General features: G+C 50.9%; 4 protein-coding genes across 8 annotated transcripts; 1 reads left to right on the forward strand and 3 right to left on the reverse strand.

The window, feature by feature from the left end:
- Window positions 1-148: 148 nt before the first annotated feature.
- Window positions 149-14,178, reverse strand: LOC6601735 (rab11 family-interacting protein 5). Of its 5 annotated transcripts, none has more exons than XR_003409036.1 (7): window positions 13,835-14,178; window positions 4,961-5,105; window positions 2,815-4,877; window positions 2,141-2,295; window positions 1,890-2,050; window positions 1,159-1,443; window positions 149-880 (listed from the first exon to the last, which is right to left on the reverse strand). XR_003409036.1 is itself a non-coding variant. In XM_026991224.1 (7 exons), exons 1-7 carry the CDS (start codon window positions 13,863-13,865, stop codon window positions 874-876), a joined length of 2,598 nt encoding a protein of 865 aa, XP_026847025.1. In that variant the 5' UTR covers window positions 13,866-14,178; the 3' UTR covers window positions 149-873. The 5 variants fall into 5 exon arrangements, 4 of the variants coding, with proteins under 4 accessions (XP_026847025.1, XP_026847026.1, XP_026847024.1 ...); XM_026991224.1 differs by having other exon boundaries at window positions 1,408-1,443; XM_026991225.1 differs by lacking the exon at window positions 1,159-1,443.
- Window positions 14,179-14,357: 179 nt separating this feature from the next.
- On the forward strand, window positions 14,358-15,673 carry LOC6601734 (nucleoporin Nup35). Its single transcript, XM_002026756.2, has 2 exons — window positions 14,358-14,583; window positions 14,646-15,673. Exons 1-2 carry the CDS (start codon window positions 14,433-14,435, stop codon window positions 15,485-15,487), a joined length of 993 nt encoding a protein of 330 aa, XP_002026792.2. The 5' UTR covers window positions 14,358-14,432; the 3' UTR covers window positions 15,488-15,673.
- LOC6601733 (glucose-induced degradation protein 8-B homolog) lies at window positions 15,522-16,769 on the reverse strand. Its single transcript, XM_002026755.2, has 2 exons — window positions 16,480-16,769; window positions 15,522-16,316 (listed from the first exon to the last, which is right to left on the reverse strand). The coding sequence occupies exons 1-2, from the start codon at window positions 16,595-16,597 to the stop codon at window positions 15,757-15,759; spliced, it is 678 nt and encodes a 225-aa protein (XP_002026791.1). The 5' UTR covers window positions 16,598-16,769; the 3' UTR covers window positions 15,522-15,756.
- Window positions 16,770-16,949: 180 nt separating this feature from the next.
- On the reverse strand, window positions 16,950-19,428 carry LOC6601732 (inhibitor of growth protein 3). Its single transcript, XM_026991147.1, has 2 exons — window positions 19,305-19,428; window positions 16,950-19,237 (listed from the first exon to the last, which is right to left on the reverse strand). Exons 1-2 carry the CDS (start codon window positions 19,402-19,404, stop codon window positions 17,103-17,105), a joined length of 2,235 nt encoding a protein of 744 aa, XP_026846948.1. The 5' UTR covers window positions 19,405-19,428; the 3' UTR covers window positions 16,950-17,102.
- Between the last annotated feature and the right edge of the window lie 244 nt (window positions 19,429-19,672).

The raw sequence follows: 19,672 nt of genomic DNA on the forward strand, positions 1-19,672 counted from the left end.
CGAATGCAAATATGTATGTATATATGTATATGTAAATATCGTCTGAGGGCGCCAGAACGATAATTATTTAAACTTTAAAGAATCGGACGATTCCAGAAGGGAAAAGGAAAGCAAAATCAGGTAAGAATGAATGAGTTTGGTGATTGTATATTTATATTAAAAATGTTTTTATTCTGGTTTGGGGGTGTATATATCAATAGGTAAAATCATTTTATGTATCAACATATTTCAACTGCAGCGACTCCTCTTTCTCTTATCACTTAATCGCTAAAACATAAATAATTTAGGGCTTACTTCACTAAAAAAGGGTAGCGCCGCATCCGCTTACAAAATTTGACTTACATATGTATAAAAGGAAGAAACAAAAATAAGAACAAACAGACAGACAAAAAAAAAACAAATACTTTTGGGATAATTTCAATCAATCGATCAATCGATGGGGACAAACAATCCAATTTGGGGTAAAACAAATCAAAAATTGCCGTCTCTAGCGATCGTTACATAGGTTATGGTATATGGTACAAATAGTTTAATTTAGTTTATGGTTTATAGTTTATGTTTATGTTCGGAGTACGAGGGGAATCAATTCAATTATCAGTTTTAAAAATACCTCGCCTCCCCCTTGTGTCCCTCTTTTCCTGGTTAAAATCTATGTGATTACGTGTAAAATTTAGTTTTTCTTTTTCTCAGATACGAGCAGTACTTAAATTAGTGTAAGAAAGCACTTGAATTTCGCTGTTTGGCGACAAAGGCAACTTGGTGTTTCATTGATTTAAATTTAATATGCAATCGCCGCTGCAACTGCAACTGCAACTTATCCACGGACCCGCCACGCGGCTACTGGAATCTTCTGTATCTGTTGCGACGACACTCTCAACCACTGCAAGACAGAACCAAATTCGGGAATTAATATCACAGATGTTCGGATAAAATCAGGATCGATGAATGCTACGAACAGTACGAACAAGAGAAGGAGAAGGAAACCATCAGAAGACCACCAACAACAGTTAAGCGAAAGAGAGAGGAGAGCCACAAACAGAGATGCGAGATGCAGGAGAGAGATGTTAGACAGAGAGACTGAGAGATGGCGTGGGGATCGTGGCCCCCTTGGTATGGATAATGTGCAACAAACACTTGGGCGACAGACAGGACGCTTACTTCATCCTCGACTGGACTTCAGTGGAGGCTGGGGCTCCATCTTTTTGGTTCCTTCTGTGTGTACTGCCGGGACTTCTGGTTGTCTGCTTTCTTCTTTGTGTCGCGCATTGTGGTGGTTACTTTTTTGTTTTGTTGGGGTCGTTTGGTGGTTCTGGTTGTGGTGTAGTTGTTGTTGTTTTTGGGGGTCGTGGTGCTTAAGTGCTACTTAAATGCAACTTTGCAACATGCACGGCGGCGTCGGCCACTTACTTTAGAAAGTCATTCATATTGATGTAGTTTTTATAACTAAATTAAAAGAGGAGAGAAATCACAAAAATGCATTCGGTTAAAAAAACAGAAGAAACGAACGGAACAGAAAATTCACGTGTGTGTTTGTGTGTGTGTGGATAGTGGCTAGTGGAAGGTGAAAGGTGGGTTAACGAGTGGGTTGGTAGGTGGGTGGTTATATTAGACACAAAGAGCACGAAAAAGAGCAAGTGAAAGATCCAAGAGATCTTTAGGTCCCCGTGGGAGGATTGTTCTTTTTTCCATTTTTATTCGGTACAAAGGGAAACGAACTCGGACACAAAATCAATTTGAAATAAAACAAAAATATATAAATTTCGATCTGTAGCATCGTCCTGCACTCCTTTTACCTCCTAGGGAGAGAAGGCAGGCGGATGCCCTTTAAGGAGAATGAATGCAGTGTATAGGAGCGGGCTTTGGCAAGGCCACAGACAGGGACGACGAACCTTTTGGCGGAGGTGGTGCGCGAGTAAGGGTTCTGCAGGATCTTCGGGTGCGTCTCCATCACTCGCAGCAGCAGATTGTCCAGATAATCCTCCAGTTCCTTGACGCGCTGCCGCTGCAGCAGAGCTTCGTTCTCCATGCCATTGGCAATCAGCATCAGCTCCTGCGGAACAGATCAGATCGGATCGGAGATTAGAGATTGCAGAGTTCAAAGAGAGAGGGAGAGATGGAGAGAGAGAGAGAGAGAGCTTACCTCCCGCGACTTTCCCTCGTACTTCTTCGCCAGCTGTGCCGAGATCTCCGAACGGCGTTCCGCGTGCGATCCCCCGGACTTCTCGTGGCCGATGATGATTCGCTCTGAGGACTTGGGACTCGGCGAGTTGCTCCCATTGTCGTTGCTATATTTTTCTGTGTTGGAGAGGGAGAGAGAGAGATAAAGAGGGAGTGTTAGTTTGCAACTGATCTCGGGGCAGGACACGCGGATGAGTGGGGGGGTTTCGGGTGCTCGGAGCCATAAGCTCCAATGCAAAATCACTGGCGGATGCAAAAACAAAACAGAAACAACAGAATACAAAGATGATAGCAAGACAAAGAGGACGGAGGAGGAAGGATATAAAGGACGATGGGATGATCGGAAGATAAGGGGAAATGACGCTTCAGAGGAGAATGACGCGCGACAATGACAAGAGCGTTGACTGGAAATAGCTTGGTTCGGTTTCGGTTTCATTTTGGATTTTGGATTTCGGGATCCGCCAGCGTTTGCTTGTCGCACTGCACCCTATCGTACTCCCTGCCCGCCTTTCCGCCGTAGAGTGAGAGGAACACTTGAACAGAGGAACGGATTGTCTTGTTCTTGGATTGATTTGGATCGGTTTGGATCGGTTCGGATCTGTTCGGATTTGTTCGGTTCGGGGTACAACAGCTCACCTCGCTTATTGCCGTATTTGAACTTTCCCAGACGCTTTTCCCTGCCGTTGCCAGTGCCGCCGCCGTTTGTTTGAAACTCCTTGGGTGACTGTTCGGGCGTTAGGAAATTGTGCTCTGGCTCGAGTTCTAGTTCTAGTTCTACCTCTGGCTCTGGCTCGCCATACTGCTCCTCGGCCATCTGAATGTGCCGCTGTTGGTGCGGCTGCTCCGCCTCCTCTATAGACGGGGATCGCTTGGCAAAGCTGAGCAGCCTCTGGTCTTCCTCCCACCGTTTGGCCTCGCGCCGCCGCTGCTCCTCCAGTAGCTCCTTCTGGCGCTGCTCATCCTCCAGCTCCTGCCTGAGGGCCGCCTCCTCCACGCGCAGCCGCTGCTCATTCAGCCGCAGCTCTGCCTCCAGGCGGGCGTCTTCCTCGGCGCGCTGTTGACGCGCTTCCTCTTCTGCTCTCTCTGCCCTCTCCGCCTCCGCCTTGAGATCCACCAGAGAACGAGGCTGCGGCTTCGGGCGGGTCGTGGGGGTGGGGCTAGGCTTCACCACCTCCACCTCTAGATCCACATCCAGATCCTCCAGCTCTGGCTCATCCGCAAAGATGGCTGTGCTATTGCGCTGCTCGAACTTTGCAAAGCTCGCGTTGAATTCGTCAAAGTTGCGCTGTCCCACGTCTGGGGAGAAGAGCGAAGAGGAGGTCACAGTGGACACAGATGGTACTGGGACTGCGACTGCGACTGAGGCTGGGACAGAAGTTGGAGCCCGAACCGAAACCGGAACTGGGGGAGCAGCTGCCTTGGTTGTCTTCGGCTTCGGCTTGGGCTTGGCCAGTGGCAGTGGCTCCTCCTCGTCCTCATCGCTGTCCGAGGAGCTGGACGAGGACATCGATGGAGGAGGGAGCGGTGGCGGTGTCTCATCCACGCTGGCAGGGAGCGGAACACGCGACTCCCAGCTGCGGCGCTTGAGGGAATCACTGGTCCCGATCTCCAGGCCACCGTACAGTTTCGTGGCCCACTCATCCTTGTCGTTCTCCGTCTTCTGTTCATCCTTTTCCTTCTGCTTCTGCATCTCTTTTTCCCTTCCCATCTTCGTCTCCTTCTGTTTCTGCTGCTGCTGCTGCTCCTTTTCCTTTACAGCCTCCTGCTGGTACTGCACGTCCTTCTCCTCCTCCAGCTGGAGCTGGGGGATGCGCGGCGGCTTCGAGGGAGGCGGTAGGGTGCGAGCGCGGACACTGAAATCGAGCTCAAGCTGTTCCATCTCCGCATCGATGGGCGGATCTTCATCGAGCGTCTCTGGCTTTTTGTTGGGCTTACCTCCATGATGGACCTTTCCCACGCCGTTCCCGATTGCCAGACCATTACCCAGTCCATTGCCATTGCTCAGCAGGGGCGAGGGGTTTCGTGGTGCAAAGTTAGGCGCTCCTCCACCCATGGTGGTGGGTGGCGGCTGGAGGCCAGACCGCTGGATGTTCAGGGAGCTACCGGAGCTCTTGTGCGACAGATTATCGAACACGAACTCGTCCTCGTCCTCGCTGATAACGCCGGGATCGGCCTCGCCCGCACGCTGGCCTCGGCGGCGGCCGCTGCCCCCTTGGCCGCCGGTGGAGCTGTTCGGGGTGCCGATGCTGGCGAAGGAGCCGCTGAAGGAGCTGTTGTCGTCGCCGCCGGCGTCCGGGTGCTTCTTCTTGCTGCGCAAATGCAGCTTGGAGCTGAGCGACCCCGCCAGCTTCTTGATGCTCTTCCGCTTTTCCCCGTTGCCGATGGAGAGGAGGCTGCCGCCCACGGAGCTGGCCAGCTGCCCGATGGAAGACTTGTGCTTATCCTTCTTGCTGAGGTCTGTCAGGGAGCCGGACTTGACCACGAACCCGATGCGCACCTCGAGCTCCCCGCGCTCCTTGTTCTTCTTCTCCTTGCCCGGCTTGCTCTCCAGCTTGAACCACTTGGAGCGCGGCCTGTCGTACACGTCCATCTCGTTGAGGGGAAGTGTCGCCTGCCCCAGGAACTCGTCAATGCCCAGGTTATTGCGGTGCAAGCAGGTGAGCGTCAGCTCTGCCCGATTGCCCTGATCGGGGATTTTTCTATTCAAAACAAAAAGAAGACAAGATAAAGCATAAAGGATTCATAGGAATCTGGATCTGGATAGGGATGTCATCCCACTTACAGCTCGCACTCCTCGTTCCAGTTGACATTCGTCTCCGACTTGTCCTTGACCGACGTCTGGTACTTCTCCTTACCCAAGGCGATTGTGACGAAGCAGTTGTTGGTGCCATTCTTCCCCTTGGTGAGCAGACCCCTCGCTCGCTGCACTGTAACGAAAGGGGAGAAAGGAGATTAGCTCTGGATCGGAATCAACTGGATTATGGATTTGGGATGGGATGGGATGGAATGGCATCTCGTGCAGAAAGAGAGAAGGAGATCCATGCATAAATGTAACTGGAGGAATCGTCGCTGGGTGCAAAAAAACAATGCTGGGATTGAAACCTTGGAATGCGAATGCGAATGCCAATGGAAGTGGGGCGTCGAGTGGGAGTTGGTGCCAAATTTTGTGCGGTGGCTGTGCGGTTGCGTGGCTTTCATATCTCAGCCTCTGCCCCGCTGCCGGATGCCGAATCTCGAGGTCACGAGGCGCTCGAGTGAAACTTTAAGTTTGCTTTCGGGTCTCATTTCCATTTCCAGTGCCGTTTCGGGGAGTGAATCACTCGAGCGGGCGCTGCGACAAACGCTGGCTTAGATTGTTGCCATCATTTCGGCAGAGACCTCGCGCTGGTTGTGCCACTGGCACTGGCTCTGACTCTCGATTCAATTGCGAGCCTCCGCTGTGTGTGTGTTCTGCTCTCTGCTCTCTGCACAGTTGCCGGAAATGGAAATTAAATTGAAAACGAAGACGCCAGAGGGCAGACGGCAGACGACAGACGACAGCCATATGGCAGGGCGACAACAAATTAAGTCATTGCCAGAACAGACTTTCAGACAGCCACAGAGGTTCGGGCCAGGCCAGGCCACGCCAGAAAGGGCCAGAACGAGTCTATTTTTAGGCTTGTGCAGTGGCGGGAATTGCGGGAATGGCGAGAATGGAATGAACTCCAGATGCGGAACTCTTAAAAGCCTCCCCATGGCTGGAGGAGGAGTCCCACGATTATTCGATTATTCGATTACTGAATTACGGAGCATAATCATGCTTTTGCGCAATCCGATGTCGCTCCCCCCTCCCTCCCTCTATCCGGAGAAATTGCGCCAAAGTTTCATAACAACAAAAACAATTACGGGGCAAAAGCGGCAAAGTGAAAAGCGTTTGCGGCGGCGCTTACCTCCGTGTGCATGAGCAGACACGAATATGTCGCTATAAAATACATGCCACATACTATGTATGTATGTACATACATATGTACATATGTATGTAAGCATGTGTGGCATGTAAACTAGAAGAGCAGATGGCAGATTTCGTAATATTTTTCCAATTTCCGTTAGGATTTTGGGGAGCGACACTTGGCGGGTCGGGCAGGGGTAGGGGCAGGGGCAGGCCCCACCTGCATCTCCTCTTGAGACTGTGTGGGGCCCGAAGGGGTGGGGGTACGCCGCCTCATAATTATTATCGCATTAACAGTTTTTCCTTCCATCTGCCGCCCGTTAGCAGACATTTTGCTTTGGCCAGCAAATTCGCGTCGCGGGAATAACTTAAGCCAATTTGGGAAGTTTTCTGTCTCCTCTTCACCCTTTTCTTGTTGTTTTTTTTTTGTTGTTTTGCTTCGTCTCCGTAATTGAGGTTAAAGACGATCCGAAACAGACAAGAAGTCTAGGCGCCATAGATAATCCACCATCCCTGCTCCCATTACAGCTACTCCGCAACTCCCCCTCCCCGTAACAACTTGCAGAGACTATCGATCGACAGCAGTAATCGGCCCCGGCACCGGCACCGGCCCCATGCTCATCTTCAATCTTTCTTTTGCTCTTTCTCCCTCCCACTGCCTTCGCCGACCAACGGTAACCGGAGTGAACTGTAATAGACGAGAAGATGGATGGATGGATGGATGGGCTTTCAATGGCTGTCAATAACCCGCCGGACGGCGTCGGCGGTGGCGGCTGCAATTTTCCGCAATTTCGAGAGCGGTGGCTCATCAGCGCGAGAGACATGCAAATCCAGAGATCGATGGACTCTTGTATGAGCAGCATACGAACATATTTACACACACAAATGAGTGCATGCCTACATATGAATGTATGTATGTATGTGAATATGGAAAGGCGTCGCGTCGTCCCCCCGCCCCGAAAATAGAAATGCCAAATGCTAAATGGCAAATGGCAAAAGGTAATGAAATAAACATGGTAAACAGCGCCAAAAAAGAAACGGCAGAAGATGGAACGGGCTGAGGGAGGGGCGAGGCGCGATCCACCGTTAAGTCGGTCCGCTTTTCTGGCAACCTCTCTCAGCCGCCGCACAGTGGGTCAAGAGTGCTGTTCAGCGGTCGGACACTCTCCTCGAACCATTGTCGAATGTGTGCGCTGAGCTGATCAAACCAACTGATTAATGCCGGCCCACTGTGTGCCGAGACGTGGGGGCATTGCTGCGCATTTAGCATTTAGTTTTCGCTTTTCGTCGCGCCACGGGACCCCGGCCTGGTGCGGAGCAATGTGGGCCGCCGCGAGCCGCGAAGCCCAGAGCTTTGTGAATGCTTCGATCTGATAGAGACGCGATAAAAGTACTGCCAAAACAGAAGCCCAACCACTTTTTGCACTCATTCATTCCTCAATTCAATTCGCGAGAGGCAGAGGCGAGGGATAGGGACGGGGAGGGGGAGGGGGTTTCGTAATTGAGAGTTTGTTTGGTCCGAGAGCAAATAGAGGGCCGACTCGCTGGCTGGCTGGCTGGCTGGCTGGCTGGCTGGCGTCATCCACGAACGTAGTTGCTCCCACACTCACACGGGGGGTGGAGGGGGAGCGATAGCGCTTTCATACGAGAAGGTCGAATCGAATTGCTTTCCATGTTGGAGGATCCTCCTTCCCCCCGAATAAGTATCTCCCGGAAATAAGCACTCGTGTTCCATTCCTAAGCCATTACACACTCGGAAACAAAAGGTTTTACGAGTATTAAAAATAAAATTTGATCCAATTGAAATTATCTAGCAAAACATAGAAATACAAGACAACACGAGTCCCAGTCCCAGTCCCAACCCCTCCAGTGTTATCTCTTGTTCTTGTGCAGGGATCAGGAATCATCGATTACTCATTCCCATGGAGCCCCGCACCACTACAGCGATATCTATCGGGGAAGGTGACTCATCATCGTTCTTTCTTGTTGCTCTTGTGGCCCAAATTTCACATCGAAAACTCCAAAAATAACGGCGGCTCAGCAAAAAGAGAAATTTACAGCGACCAGTGGAGTGGAGTGCTCAAGTGTTCCGTTTGTCACCCCGGGAACTTTGAATATACAAAATACATGTCTCGATCATCGTATCGTATGGATAAGAACTGACATATACATAAGATCTATAAGCTAGGTTTCGTTCCGTTTTCCTGTCGATGACGACTATTGTTTTATAAATACATAGATAGAAGCAATAGATAGGTAGATGTCGGCTGCACCTCAATTTTGTCGTCGTGGGCCCATTGTCGTCGCATTTTGTTAACCTTTGTAGCTTTTGCTTGTTTTTGTGTCTATGTGTGAGCAGAGGTCAACTGTTGGGTTAATTAATTTCAATGAAATCATTCTCAGTCTCTGCTCAGCTCTGGTCTGCCGTTTGCTCTCCATTTGATTGCCTCTCCCCTGCTTCTGCATCTGGGGCTACCGCAACCGTAATTCCCCGCAACAAATTCACCCGCAGGTGACCACAATTCTCCACTCATTTTCCCCAAAGAGAAAATATCCAAAGGTATGGGAAAACGGTTTTCTTCATCTCCGAACACAAATCATGCCATCTCTGAGTCATGGCGATAGTATTTTTCCTCCATGAGGAAACCAAATTTTTCATGATCTGTAGTTCCCCTCTCTTTGGCAGATACACACGTACAAATATAGGGCACCGATCGGATCAGTCTAAATGGCTATATAGGGAGCGGACAATGGAGGAGAGGAGAGAACTTTAACCAACCATCTCTCCATCCCCCATTCCCTGCCTTGCCCCATTATAAATGTGGAATTCCCAGCACGCACTTTCCGAGAGACTCTTTTCATGTTCCACTTTTTCTGCTTTCGGGCTACCTCTTTTTGTACGCGTGTGTGTGTGTGGGGGCGTGGCAGCATGCCAGCATGCCAGCATGCCAGAGAAAAACACAAAACAGACGACGGCAACAGTGTGCTGTGCTGCCGCCGGAGGCCAATGCTCCTCGGAGGCATCCACACGCATGCTAATGAGGCAACTTCATTCCGCACTTGGCAGACCCTCTCTTCGGAAAGACTAGGATCAATTTTCCATTCGACTTTGAAGCCAGAACTCTGCTCTGCACTGCTCTGCTCGTCTCTGGGGTTGCCCTGCCCTGCCGTGCCCTGCCCTGGGCCGCCCCTCAGATCAACGGAACACGTTGGTCGGCCAGGCCAAGAGAGTCATGCAAGTGCCAGCTCTTTCCACAGGGATCGTCGAACTGTGGCCTAATCCGCACAGTCCGATACAAAAACACTGCAGCATTACCACCATTAATTAAGCGAATGCCATTCAATGTTGCAACTGCAACTGCAACACCAACAGCAACAAAAAATGGTTCGAATCGTGCGAAAATTCGAAAAAATCAAAGTTTAATGTATACCGAATAATTCCCCCGCCCGATTCCCTGAAAAATGGTATGACGATTCTCTGAAAATGTCTGCAGCGGAAAAACGGAAAGATTTTACCACACAGAGACGATTCCAATATAACATATCAATCATGCACCATGGATCCAGCTATAGGAACGGCTTTTCGGGGGATCTCCCCCCACCCACAATGAAGCTCGCATTTCATTCCCGCTATTTGCTCATGCATTAGTATTATTATTATTATTTTTATGCAAAAACAATTTCTTTCGTTTGCTGCATTTTTCAGTGGTTGTGCGGTTTCCGTTGCCGTTGTTGTTGGCCGAAGCGAAGACAAGGCGCGATTTTGAAATTGTAAACATAGTTTTTCCCTCCCCAAATGAAAGACATAAACACGATGGAGGGTGGAGGGTGGAGGGTTGCGGTATTGGGGATCATTGCATGCTTTAAATATAAATGCAAAGAGGCAAAAGTATCTTGACTCGTCTGCTCCCATCCCAATCGCAGTGGAGGAGCCAGTGCCAGAATGCATATGCATGAGGGGAACAGCAGGCAGAGGTGAGAGCTGGGAGATGGCTACCGGCGGTGCTGGTCCAGGTGCTGGTGCTGGTGCTGGTGCTGGTGCCGTTGCCCAGGCAGGCAGCTGGCGGCAGCAATTGGCCGCAAGGAATGTGGCCAGCAGATTCACAAGCTACAAGTCAACGCAAACTGGAAAATAATCAATTGGAGACCAGCAATCGTAGAGTCAGAGAGGGGCAGTCGCAGTCAGAGTCAGAGTAGGAGATGCGAACCCAGACCTGTTTTTCCCCTCCATCTGTTCTCTTTCTATCTCCCTCTCTCTCACACACTCTATCCCTCTTCTCCCCTGGGCGAACGGCACGGGTAAATGGGTCGGGCAATGAAACGTAACTGTTTCGCACAAGTGCATCGCGAGAGCAACATTAAAACGGTCCACAAAGCAGGGTGGTGGTGGTAGAAACGGAAAGAAGTGGCACGGAGTTAACGGAGAAAACGGAGGGAGCGGGAAGCCACAGAGGAAGCGATGGGCATATAAATCAGAGCAATCTAAGGACGCTATCTCCCCTCTTACGTGACCGAAGTGCACTCTCTCTCTCTCTCCCTCTTCAAGAGGGTCTTTATCAGAACAATTTCCTTATCAATCCACCCCACCAACACCAACACATAAACAAGAACAACAACGCATTTCTGCATTTATCATTTTCTCATATGGATGGACGAGACGGTGCTCGATGCAACCAGAAACGTGGCAAAACGAGGGGGAACGTTGTGAGTTGCTGCGGAGACCGCAACTCTACAGTTATACCCGATACTAAGTCAGTATGGCTCTCCTCCGGCAGACGCCGCTAATATTAAGCGACACGACAAAGAGTGCGTGCGAGAGAGACAGAAAATCAGGCTGGGCGTGACGTCGGGCGCTGCGTAGCCACTGCAAATTGATTTGTTGATTTAGGCTACAAAAATGATTCGAACTAAATCAGATTCAGCAATCTGATAGATATGGTTATTATCTATGATTCTGCGTTTTTAGTTTTCTCGAATGTGCAGTATTGTGGATGCAACAGATTTTCGTCCTTTGTGGGGGCGGAAGGGGGTGGGGCGAAATTCTGAGATATACGTTTTATAGTGAGATCTAACAGAAGTGCGGGTACCAAATTTGGTTACTCTAGCCTTAATAGTCTCTGAGATTTGTGGATGCCCCAGATTTTCGTCCTTTGGGGGGGCGGTAGGGGGTGTGGCGAAATTTGGACACGAAACGGTCAAGGTCCGATATCACAGGAGTGTGGATACCAAATTTGGTTGCTCTGGCTCCGACCAGAGAAACCTGTGTGTTATAGAAAGAGCGAGAAAGAATGAAATTGTTTTCCTGATTCTGGCTATAATAATTATACGATCTGATTGAGATTTTACGATCTAGAACATATAGTCCTTCTCTAAGATTCTGCGTTTTTGGTTTTATCGTATCTTTAAAAATGTGGATGCCACAGATTTTCGTCCTTTGTGGGGGCGGAAGTGGGCGGGGCGAAGTTTTGAAATATTTTTGTAGCAGTGACATATCACAGAAGTCTGGATCCAAAACATCGTTTCTCTAGCTCTTTTAGTCTTTGAGCACTACGCGCTGAAGGGGACGGTCAGACGGACAGACGGACGGACGGACAGACGGACAGACATACATGGCTCAATCGACTCGGCTATTGATGCTGATCAAGAATATATATACTTTATGGGGTCGGAAACGATTCCTTCTGGACGTTACACACATCAACTTTTACCACAAATCTAATATACCCCAATACTCATTTTGAGTATCGGGTATAACGAATCCGAACAAAATCGAAATTGAAAACGGAAATGTGCTCGCTTGGGTTTGCTTGGCTGCCCGCCGCATTGCACAATATCCTCGGGAAAAATTCAGGTGTGTGTGCGTGCTAGTGGCTAAGTGAGTGGCCGAAAAGAATTTACGGCTAAAAATAACGCACGCAATTAGACAACTTGGAGGTGGAGGCCCGGCGCCCATGGGCGCAGAGTCGATAAGAAGGCCGGGCCGCAACTTCCCCCAAAAGCAGGCGGACAAATTTCCTTGTGGGGAGCGGGAAGGGTTTAGACTCGAATTTCTGTTTCAAAAACCGTCAAAAGCTCCAGACTGCGAAACAGCTGTTTTCCCGCGCCCGAGGCGTGCGCTCATCTCGAGTGCAAATATTGACACGAGAACAGATAAGTCCCACTCTGTTGTGTGTGTGTGCAAAGAGAGGGAGAGAGAGAGAGAGTACAAACAAGACCTCACGAAGGAAACCAACGTACGACAACAACAACAACAGCAACAGGAGGGAGAGAGATTGATTTGTTTGCCATTCGAGGTGTGACGTCAATGCTCTGCTGCTGCTGGTGCTGCAACGAGAACGGCGAAAAGAGTCAACAGAAGACAAAAAGACTGACATGATTGAAAGAGACGACGCAGAGAACAGATCTGACAGCTGGTGGACAAGTTCAAGGTGGAAAGGCAGACGTGGGAGCAGCTCAGAGACTCCATTGCCGATCTCTCCCCTGTTATGCTACATATATGTACATATATAAATACATATGTACATATTTAGCTGCAGTTTCCGCTCTGACATCTCTCTCTTTCTCTCTCAAACTAACTGTTTATTTGTGAAACTTTGATTCAGCTTCAATGTCTCACACCCACACACTACACCTGCTAACTGTGCGTGTTTATTTATCGAAATGAAGCTCATCTCACATTGTGCGCTACCTGTTTCTGACTATCTGGATAGTTTACGTTCCTGAAGCTTTTGCAACAATTTATGAATCATTTGCTTGGGCCATTTAGCTACATATGTATGTACATACACATACATATGTACATATATACTTTATACAAACAGAGAAACAAACTGAAACACATACCCCTGTGAATTTGACTTGTAGTTAATTACTCGATATTTGTTTTCGTAATTATGAACAAGCGCGACACAGAGAGAGAGAGAGAGAGAGAGTGACAGCTCTTTCTGTTTTGGTCACGAGTAGCGCTTGAATATTTTTGCACAAATTTCTCATTGGAATTCAGCCCTGAAAAAACAAAACAATGAAAACATAAGCACCAGCGCAGGGCTGCATTGAAAGCAGCAGCAGAGGTGTATGCGCAAGAATGCGAATCAGCAAATGTGGGTACAGGGGGAATGGGGGAGAGAAATCACCATCAGCCATTAACCATTCCGAATGATCAATCAGCAGACATTGGGAGATTCGTTGCGAATTGAATAGTATAGTAGACTTCCCTATGACAGCAGCTCTCTGGGCTATGAGTAAGCAGCGGAAAGATAGACGGACGGACGGACGGACCGACACAATCTTATCAGACAAGCACTCGCTCCACTCCACTGATAGACACAAAACACGAAAAGCAGAGCCAGAGGTGGCTTCTCACAGCCAAAAGTAATGGGGCAAACTGTGGAAAGAGAGCACCGGAGACAGAGGGGGATAGAAAAAGTGAAATTTCAAATAAGATGTTGGAATAGGTACAAGAGCTGACTGAACTGAAGGCCTCGCAAGAGCACAACAGAAACGACTTAACTGTTGTCTCTCCGTCATGACAATATTTAAGCACACACACACATGCAGGAACAAATGCAAGCAGCGGACCAACACAAACACACGCACACAGAAACGAGTTTAATTTTTAATGCGATTTATTTGCCATACTAAAAAAAAATTGAGGCAAAATCACGACTCGACAAACGACAACGACTAGTACGGGTGTCTATCGGAGTTGGGATCTGATCACCCACTTACCCGTTACATTGCAGTGTGTGGGACTCCACATGGCACCCTGTATCTCGCTGCGGAGTGTTGATGCACTGAAAATTGTTTACTTTCCCAGGACCTTCTTTCGACCAATGTGACGCCTATGTCCTATGTTTTAGTTGTTGCCAGCGTGTGTTGTCGTGTGTTTGTTTTCTATTTTTATGTACTGTCACACAAAAATAACAATGGCTGGCGTTAGACACATCCACAGCAGAGCACACGATTTGTCTTTTTTGTTTTTGTGCTGCCTGCACGCACCACGAAACTGTGGAAAAATGTAAATTTGTTTTTAAAGTGTTAAAAAAAAAGGAGAAAGGCAAGAAGGCGCAAAGACACGCGTGCCCGACCGAGTGCGTTTAAAAATTTTTCGGAATTGAATGTCAATACAATAAAGTGGTGCGCAAGCACCGATCACACTATCGATTGGCCACTATCGTGCATTGGGTGCGCAGAGCTGCTTTTGACTTATCGATACATTTGAAACCATCGATTAGCGACTAGCGGCGGATCAGATCCTGATCTTTCGGCGGCTAACTTTGTAAATTTGTGTATATTTTTTTGTGTTGTGTTTAAACCAACCCGTAAAATGGAACCCATGACTCTAGGCAGTCCCGTCAATAGCCCCAACAGCAACCAGGGCCAGTACCTGCCCCCTTTCCTAATGGGGGATCCACAGACCATGACGCCGCACAAGAGCACGCTCTCTCCAAAGCCGGGACGCTACAACGTCAGCTTCGGTAAGTGGCCTCGAAGTTCCGGCATTGATAAACCCTAACTTGGAGCTCTTCCCCCCTTGCAGCGACATCTCCAACCAGCTCATCTTCGCATGACTTCAACCGCTCCGGGATCAACACGTTCTTCGGTCCGGCAGGTGGCGGTGGTCCAAATGGGTCCGGAGGCCATGGCTCAAGCTCGGGCAACGTGTCCCTCCACCAAGCCGGGCCGCCGACCCAAGGACTCTTCGAGTCGCTCCGGGAGCAGCAGCACACACCGCACCGCCAGCATCTGAGCATTTTGAATCAGTCGCAGAACCTGAGCCTGAACCTGAACCAGAGCTACCACAACAACGACTCGTACGTGGCCAACTGCAATACCATCAACGCATCAATTCGGGGCCTCTCCTCGCCGATGGGCGCCAGGACGTCGCCCCTGGTCGGTTTGCAAGGCAATGGCGGTGGCGGTGGTACCCCACGGCCCGGCGACTTCTGGGTGACCATTTTCGGCTACGTGCCGGGCAACAGCTCCATGGTGCTACAACACTTCACGCTCTGCGGGACCATTATGGAGGTGTCGCATGCCCCGAAAAACGGCAACTGGATGCACGTGCGTTTCTCCTCGCGCATCGAGAGCGACAAGGCGCTGAACTTCAACGAGAAGGTGATCGGCGGCAACGTCATGGTGGGCGTCACCCGGTGCACGGACAGGACTATTGTCGACAAGGAAAACTGCAATGCGTCGTCGTCGACGTCGTTCAACGGTGGAGAGCAGGCCCAGAGCCCGATATCACCCAAAATCCGTCCCTTTGTCCAGCAATCCTACAAGTTGGCCCAGAATGATGCGAAGGTTGTGCCGGCCAAGGACGTGCCCACGAAGAGCAATGGGCTGGTTGACAAGGCCATGGATCTCCTCTTTGGCTGGTGAGGCGCTCGAGCAGGAACAGCCCCTTCTCGGCTCGGATGCTCCCCATCCAGATCTTCCCCAGAAAATGCACTCTCCACTGGAGTTTTTTTGTGGCCAGGAGACGGCCCGTTCCTTTAACTTATTTACTTCTTAAACACTGCGTAAATCCTATACTGCATACATACATACATATTTAAAAAAAAGATACAATAGAAGTGTGTATTAACTGCGCGGCGGCGGCGGCAACGAAGAGACTACTACTGCTCCTTGGGATGTGGGATGTGATTTTTCTACTTGGGCTCGAGGTGCGCCGTCTCGAGGTTCTTCATCTTGGGATAGCTGATGGAGCGGCTGTCGAGCTTGGACTGGGCCCAGAGGATGACCTTCAAGAGGAACATCATCTTTGGCGTGGAGTCCTCGCTGTGCTCACACCGCAAGATAGCCGAATTGAGCTCGCTGGCGATCTTCTGCCGATAGGACTGCTCGAGGAGGTCGGCGAAGGGACTCTCCTGGGGCTTCTCGAAGGCCAGCAGGGCCAGGGTCCGCTCCAGCTCGAACATGGCCTCCTCGCCGGACTCCGAAAGCTTGCTCTGGGCGAAGGCCAGGGCCTCCTCCACCTTGCCGGCGCGAATCAGCTCGATTAACTGCAGCTGCTGCAAGTGAAAGAACAAGTAGCGGTCGCCGCCTAGCAGCTCGGGATGCAACTGATTCACCAGGTGGGTGGCCTCCTCGACCCGGCCCGCCTGCACCGCCTCACGAATGAGGATGCGGTCGTCGAGGCTGTTCAGCTCCACGCTCGGCTCGAGGTCGGCTTCGTGCTGGAACTTTTCGGCAGCCTCCTTGAAGCCCTCTGCAAGGGAGCAGCCACAGGCGAAACGGGAAACGGAATGAAACGAAACGGGAGAAAACGAGAATAATCGATGCAGTGGTACGAGCACGGCACAAAACGCGTGGGCGGGAGTTATGTGTGGGATGTGGAATTTAGATGCGATGCGTAGTTTCCTTTTCCTTACCAGTGACCAAGTAGTTCATAATCAGGCGATTCATGTCCGCCTGCTTGAAGGGGAACTGCTCCAGGCGCTGGAGCCATTCCTCCTTGCTGATGGCTTCGGTTTTCTCATTGTAGCTCATTTTCTTGCTTTTGCGTATCTTCACAATTTTCAGGCCGTTGCTGGCTACCGTCGTTGGCTGTACGTAAAGCCCACTGGATCTCCTGTTGTTCTCCGGGGACAAAGCTGCTGCGGAAGCGACCAGAAAGAAGAGTGACAGTGAAAATTTTCTTTCGTGGGTGGGGGTTGCAAGCAAAACACAAAAGAAAACCTAGGTCGGGGCTGGCAGTGCAGACTGCACTGCGCAGAAACCAGGTGGCCACTCTGGCCGCGCAGCCTATCGATAGCTATCGATTGATGGAGAAGGAAGTTTGAAAATGTCACCGCTATTAAAGTCACGGCCAAAGAGACTACCAAGCTTCGGGATTCCTTCTTCCTTTGCGCACCTGCTTTTGTTTATTGTTGTTTAATGCTACGTTCTAGTTTTTTTTATTGTGTACGATTTATTCTCTGGTAGACATTGTTGAAATACTCTAGCGTCGCAGCCACCCTCTACCACAGAAGGGCGCCAGCAACCTGAGTCAGCCTCAGTTCTTGCGATTGCCCCTGCGCCGCATGGTGGCGGTGCACTTGGGGCAGAACCACTTGCCCTTTGGAGGCTGGGTGATGCCCACGCAAGGATAGTGGAACCACTCGAATGGACAGGCGTCGTTGTCGCAGGCCACCATGTCGCCGTATGACACCTGGTTGCAGGTGCAGTAGCGAGGCTCGTTGGGATCGTACGACCACTCGCCTTCGTTCGGCTGTTCCAGGACCATTCCAATCTCGCCGATGTTGAGGTTGGAGCCCGGCACCAGCGTCGTGGAGGACAGACTGATGGCCGATGCCACGTTGCTCACATTAGTGGCCATCGTTGTGGTCACGTGACTGGCGCTCATGCCGCCAGCGGCCTGCGTGTTCAGGGCCTGTGAGCAACCATGCTGAGGCATACCCATGCTGGAAATACTGGCGTTGGCAACGGCGGCTGCTGCGGCTGCGGCAGCAGCAGTCGAGAGCATGTCCACGGAGTCCACGCTCATGGAGGAAGACGAAGAAGCAATGGAGTTGCCCGAAGAAGAACCGGCCAGAGCCGTCTGCACAGCAATTGAAGCGGGCATCGTGGCAATGGTGGCACTCAGCTTTTTCTTATTCTGTTTCTTGTCCTGGTGGTGGTGATGGCTGTTGCTACCGTGGCTGCTGCTGCTGTGGTGATGATGGCTGCCGTGATGGTGTTGTTGCTGCTGCTGATGGTGGTGGTGCGATGTGGCGGCGCCTCCTCCGCTCGCTGCCGTGACCAGTGCCGATCCCGTACCCACTGTCGCTCCTCCCGTTTGCAGGCTGCTCTGTCCGGCGTTCGACCAGAAATCGGTGTTGGTCCCAGCCCCATGGATGGCCTCGTAGCTGGCCTTCAGGCTCGCCGTGCGCCGCCCCTGCTGCATCTGCTGGGTGGCGACGATCGCCTGGCTGGCGGCGGCCGCAATGGCGCTGGAAGCCGCTGTTCCTCCGCCCAATTGCTGCAGATTATACGTGACTGTTGTGTTGTTTTGTGTCGTATGCGAACCGTGTGCGTGGCTATGTCCATGTCCATGGCTGTGGCTGTGGCTGTGAATGTGGGTTTGGTTGTGGCCATGTCCGTGGCTGTGTCCATGGCCGTGTCCATGCCCATGGGTTGAAGCTGCTGCTACTCCAGTCGATGATAGGGCTGCAGCAACGGCCACCGCCGAACTGTTGATCACACTGTGACCCGAGTGACCCGAATGACCCGAGTGCTGGCTGAGATTCGTTGGCAGCTGACGTTGGACCACTGAGGCGCTGCTGACCAGCGAGCTGTTGCCCAGACTGCTGCTGGCTGCCCCAACCACACCGACACCTCCGATACCTCCGACACCTCCGATACCTCCGACACCTCCGACACCCCCGACACCTCCGACACCCACGGCCACTGGCAGTGTGAGGTGCGTGGCGGTAATGCTGTTGGTTACGTGGTTGCCGGCCGCCGCATGTGCGGGATGAACGGCCAGACCAGCGGCCGCAGATGTTGCTGCCGAGACCGAGGATGAGGCGGCACTAACGGTGGGCAACGAGTGGTTGAGATTGGCCCGCTTCTCCGGTACGGGCACGGTGCAGATCGTCTCGCGACGCTTCTCCAGCTTGCGATGCCGCTGACTGCTACTCAGATGGGAGGTGGCAAGGCTGGTGAGGGCGCTGCCGCCAGTGACGGAGCCAGAGCCAGAGCCAACGCCAGAACTGGCGAGGCCAAAGTTGGTCGGTCCCGTGCCAATACTGCCTGTGCTGGTGATGATTCCGGCGGCACTGTTAATGGAGCTGGCCCCGTAATAGCGGTTCTCCTTCTGGTTCATGCTCAACAGCAGGGCGGTGGCGGCCGTCGAGTTGCCGTCGAGCTCGAGGGAACGCCGCTCGAGGATTTCGGTGATGCCGTTGTTGTCGGCCTCTAGCTCGCACTTGAACTTAAAGAGCTCGCTGTCCAGGCGGCGCAGGTAGCGTTCGACGAGCTCGTGTATCTGGGTGGCAATGGCCACCTTCTCGTCGGCGTCTTCCATTACCTTGAAGTACTCGGCGCGCAGGCTGTGAAACTCGGTGTCCATGGACTCGTGCTGCAGCTCGTCGCGCTTGCACTGCTTGAAGAATAAGTGCGACTTTTTGTCCAGCGAGTCCATGTTGTCTGGATATCAAAGGAAGGCAAGGGATGTTTAAAATTTGTGGGGTGTTGTTTTTTCTGCGTTACCCACTCTGCACGGCCAGATCAAGCTCTCGCATTTCTGTGAAGCGGTCGCGCAGCTCCTGGGGCAGATGCTCAATCATCTCCAGGTAGTCTTCCAGATATAGCATGATGATTGTTTGTTTTCTTAAATACCCCCAAATAATAATATTTTCGATTTATGTATTCTCTGAAAGAAAAAATGCGTCTCACAGGCAGTGTGAAATATACCGAAACTCTGTCGCAAGCTATCAAATATACCGTAAATATACTGACGAAAAATTTTGTTGAAGCTGCATCATCTGACTCGTTTTTGATATTCGGTTGAATATTTCTAGTTAGCTAAGACTCTCAGCTCTGAACTCACAATTGTATTTGATTATCAAATTAATTTCCTAC

The sequence above is a fragment of the Drosophila persimilis genome, unplaced genomic scaffold (assembly GCF_003286085.1).
Source record: "Drosophila persimilis strain 14011-0111.01,24,50 unplaced genomic scaffold, DperRS2 tig00000653-arrow-arrow-pilon, whole genome shotgun sequence".
Classification (NCBI taxonomy): Eukaryota; Metazoa; Arthropoda; class Insecta; order Diptera; family Drosophilidae; genus Drosophila; species Drosophila persimilis.

Excerpts from the sequence above, each read along its gene's own strand:
- LOC6601735 (XM_026991223.1), bottom strand. The coding sequence starts at position 13,865 with ATGTGGAGTCCCACACACTGCAATGTAACGG. Across the intron at positions 5,106-13,834 it reads CACACACTGCAATGTAACGG|TGCAGCGAGCGAGGGGTCTG; the intron begins GTAAGTGGGTGA and ends CTTTCGTTACAG. Across the intron at positions 2,051-2,140 it reads ACGAGGGAAAGTCGCGGGAG|GAGCTGATGCTGATTGCCAA; the intron begins GTAAGCTCTCTC and ends TCTGTTCCGCAG.
- LOC6601734 (XM_002026756.2), top strand. The coding sequence starts at position 14,433 with ATGGAACCCATGACTCTAGGCAGTCCCGTCAATAGCCCCAACAGCAAC. Across the intron at positions 14,584-14,645 it reads ACGCTACAACGTCAGCTTCG|CGACATCTCCAACCAGCTCA; the intron begins GTAAGTGGCCTC and ends CCCCCCTTGCAG.
- LOC6601733 (XM_002026755.2), bottom strand. The coding sequence starts at position 16,597 with ATGAGCTACAATGAGAAAACCGAAGCCATCAGCAAGGAGGAATGGCTC. Across the intron at positions 16,317-16,479 it reads TATGAACTACTTGGTCACTG|AGGGCTTCAAGGAGGCTGCC; the intron begins GTAAGGAAAAGG and ends GCTCCCTTGCAG.
- LOC6601732 (XM_026991147.1), bottom strand. The coding sequence starts at position 19,404 with ATGCTATATCTGGAAGACTACCTGGAGATGATTGAGCATCTGCCCCAG. Across the intron at positions 19,238-19,304 it reads GCTTGATCTGGCCGTGCAGA|ACAACATGGACTCGCTGGAC; the intron begins GTGGGTAACGCA and ends TTTGATATCCAG.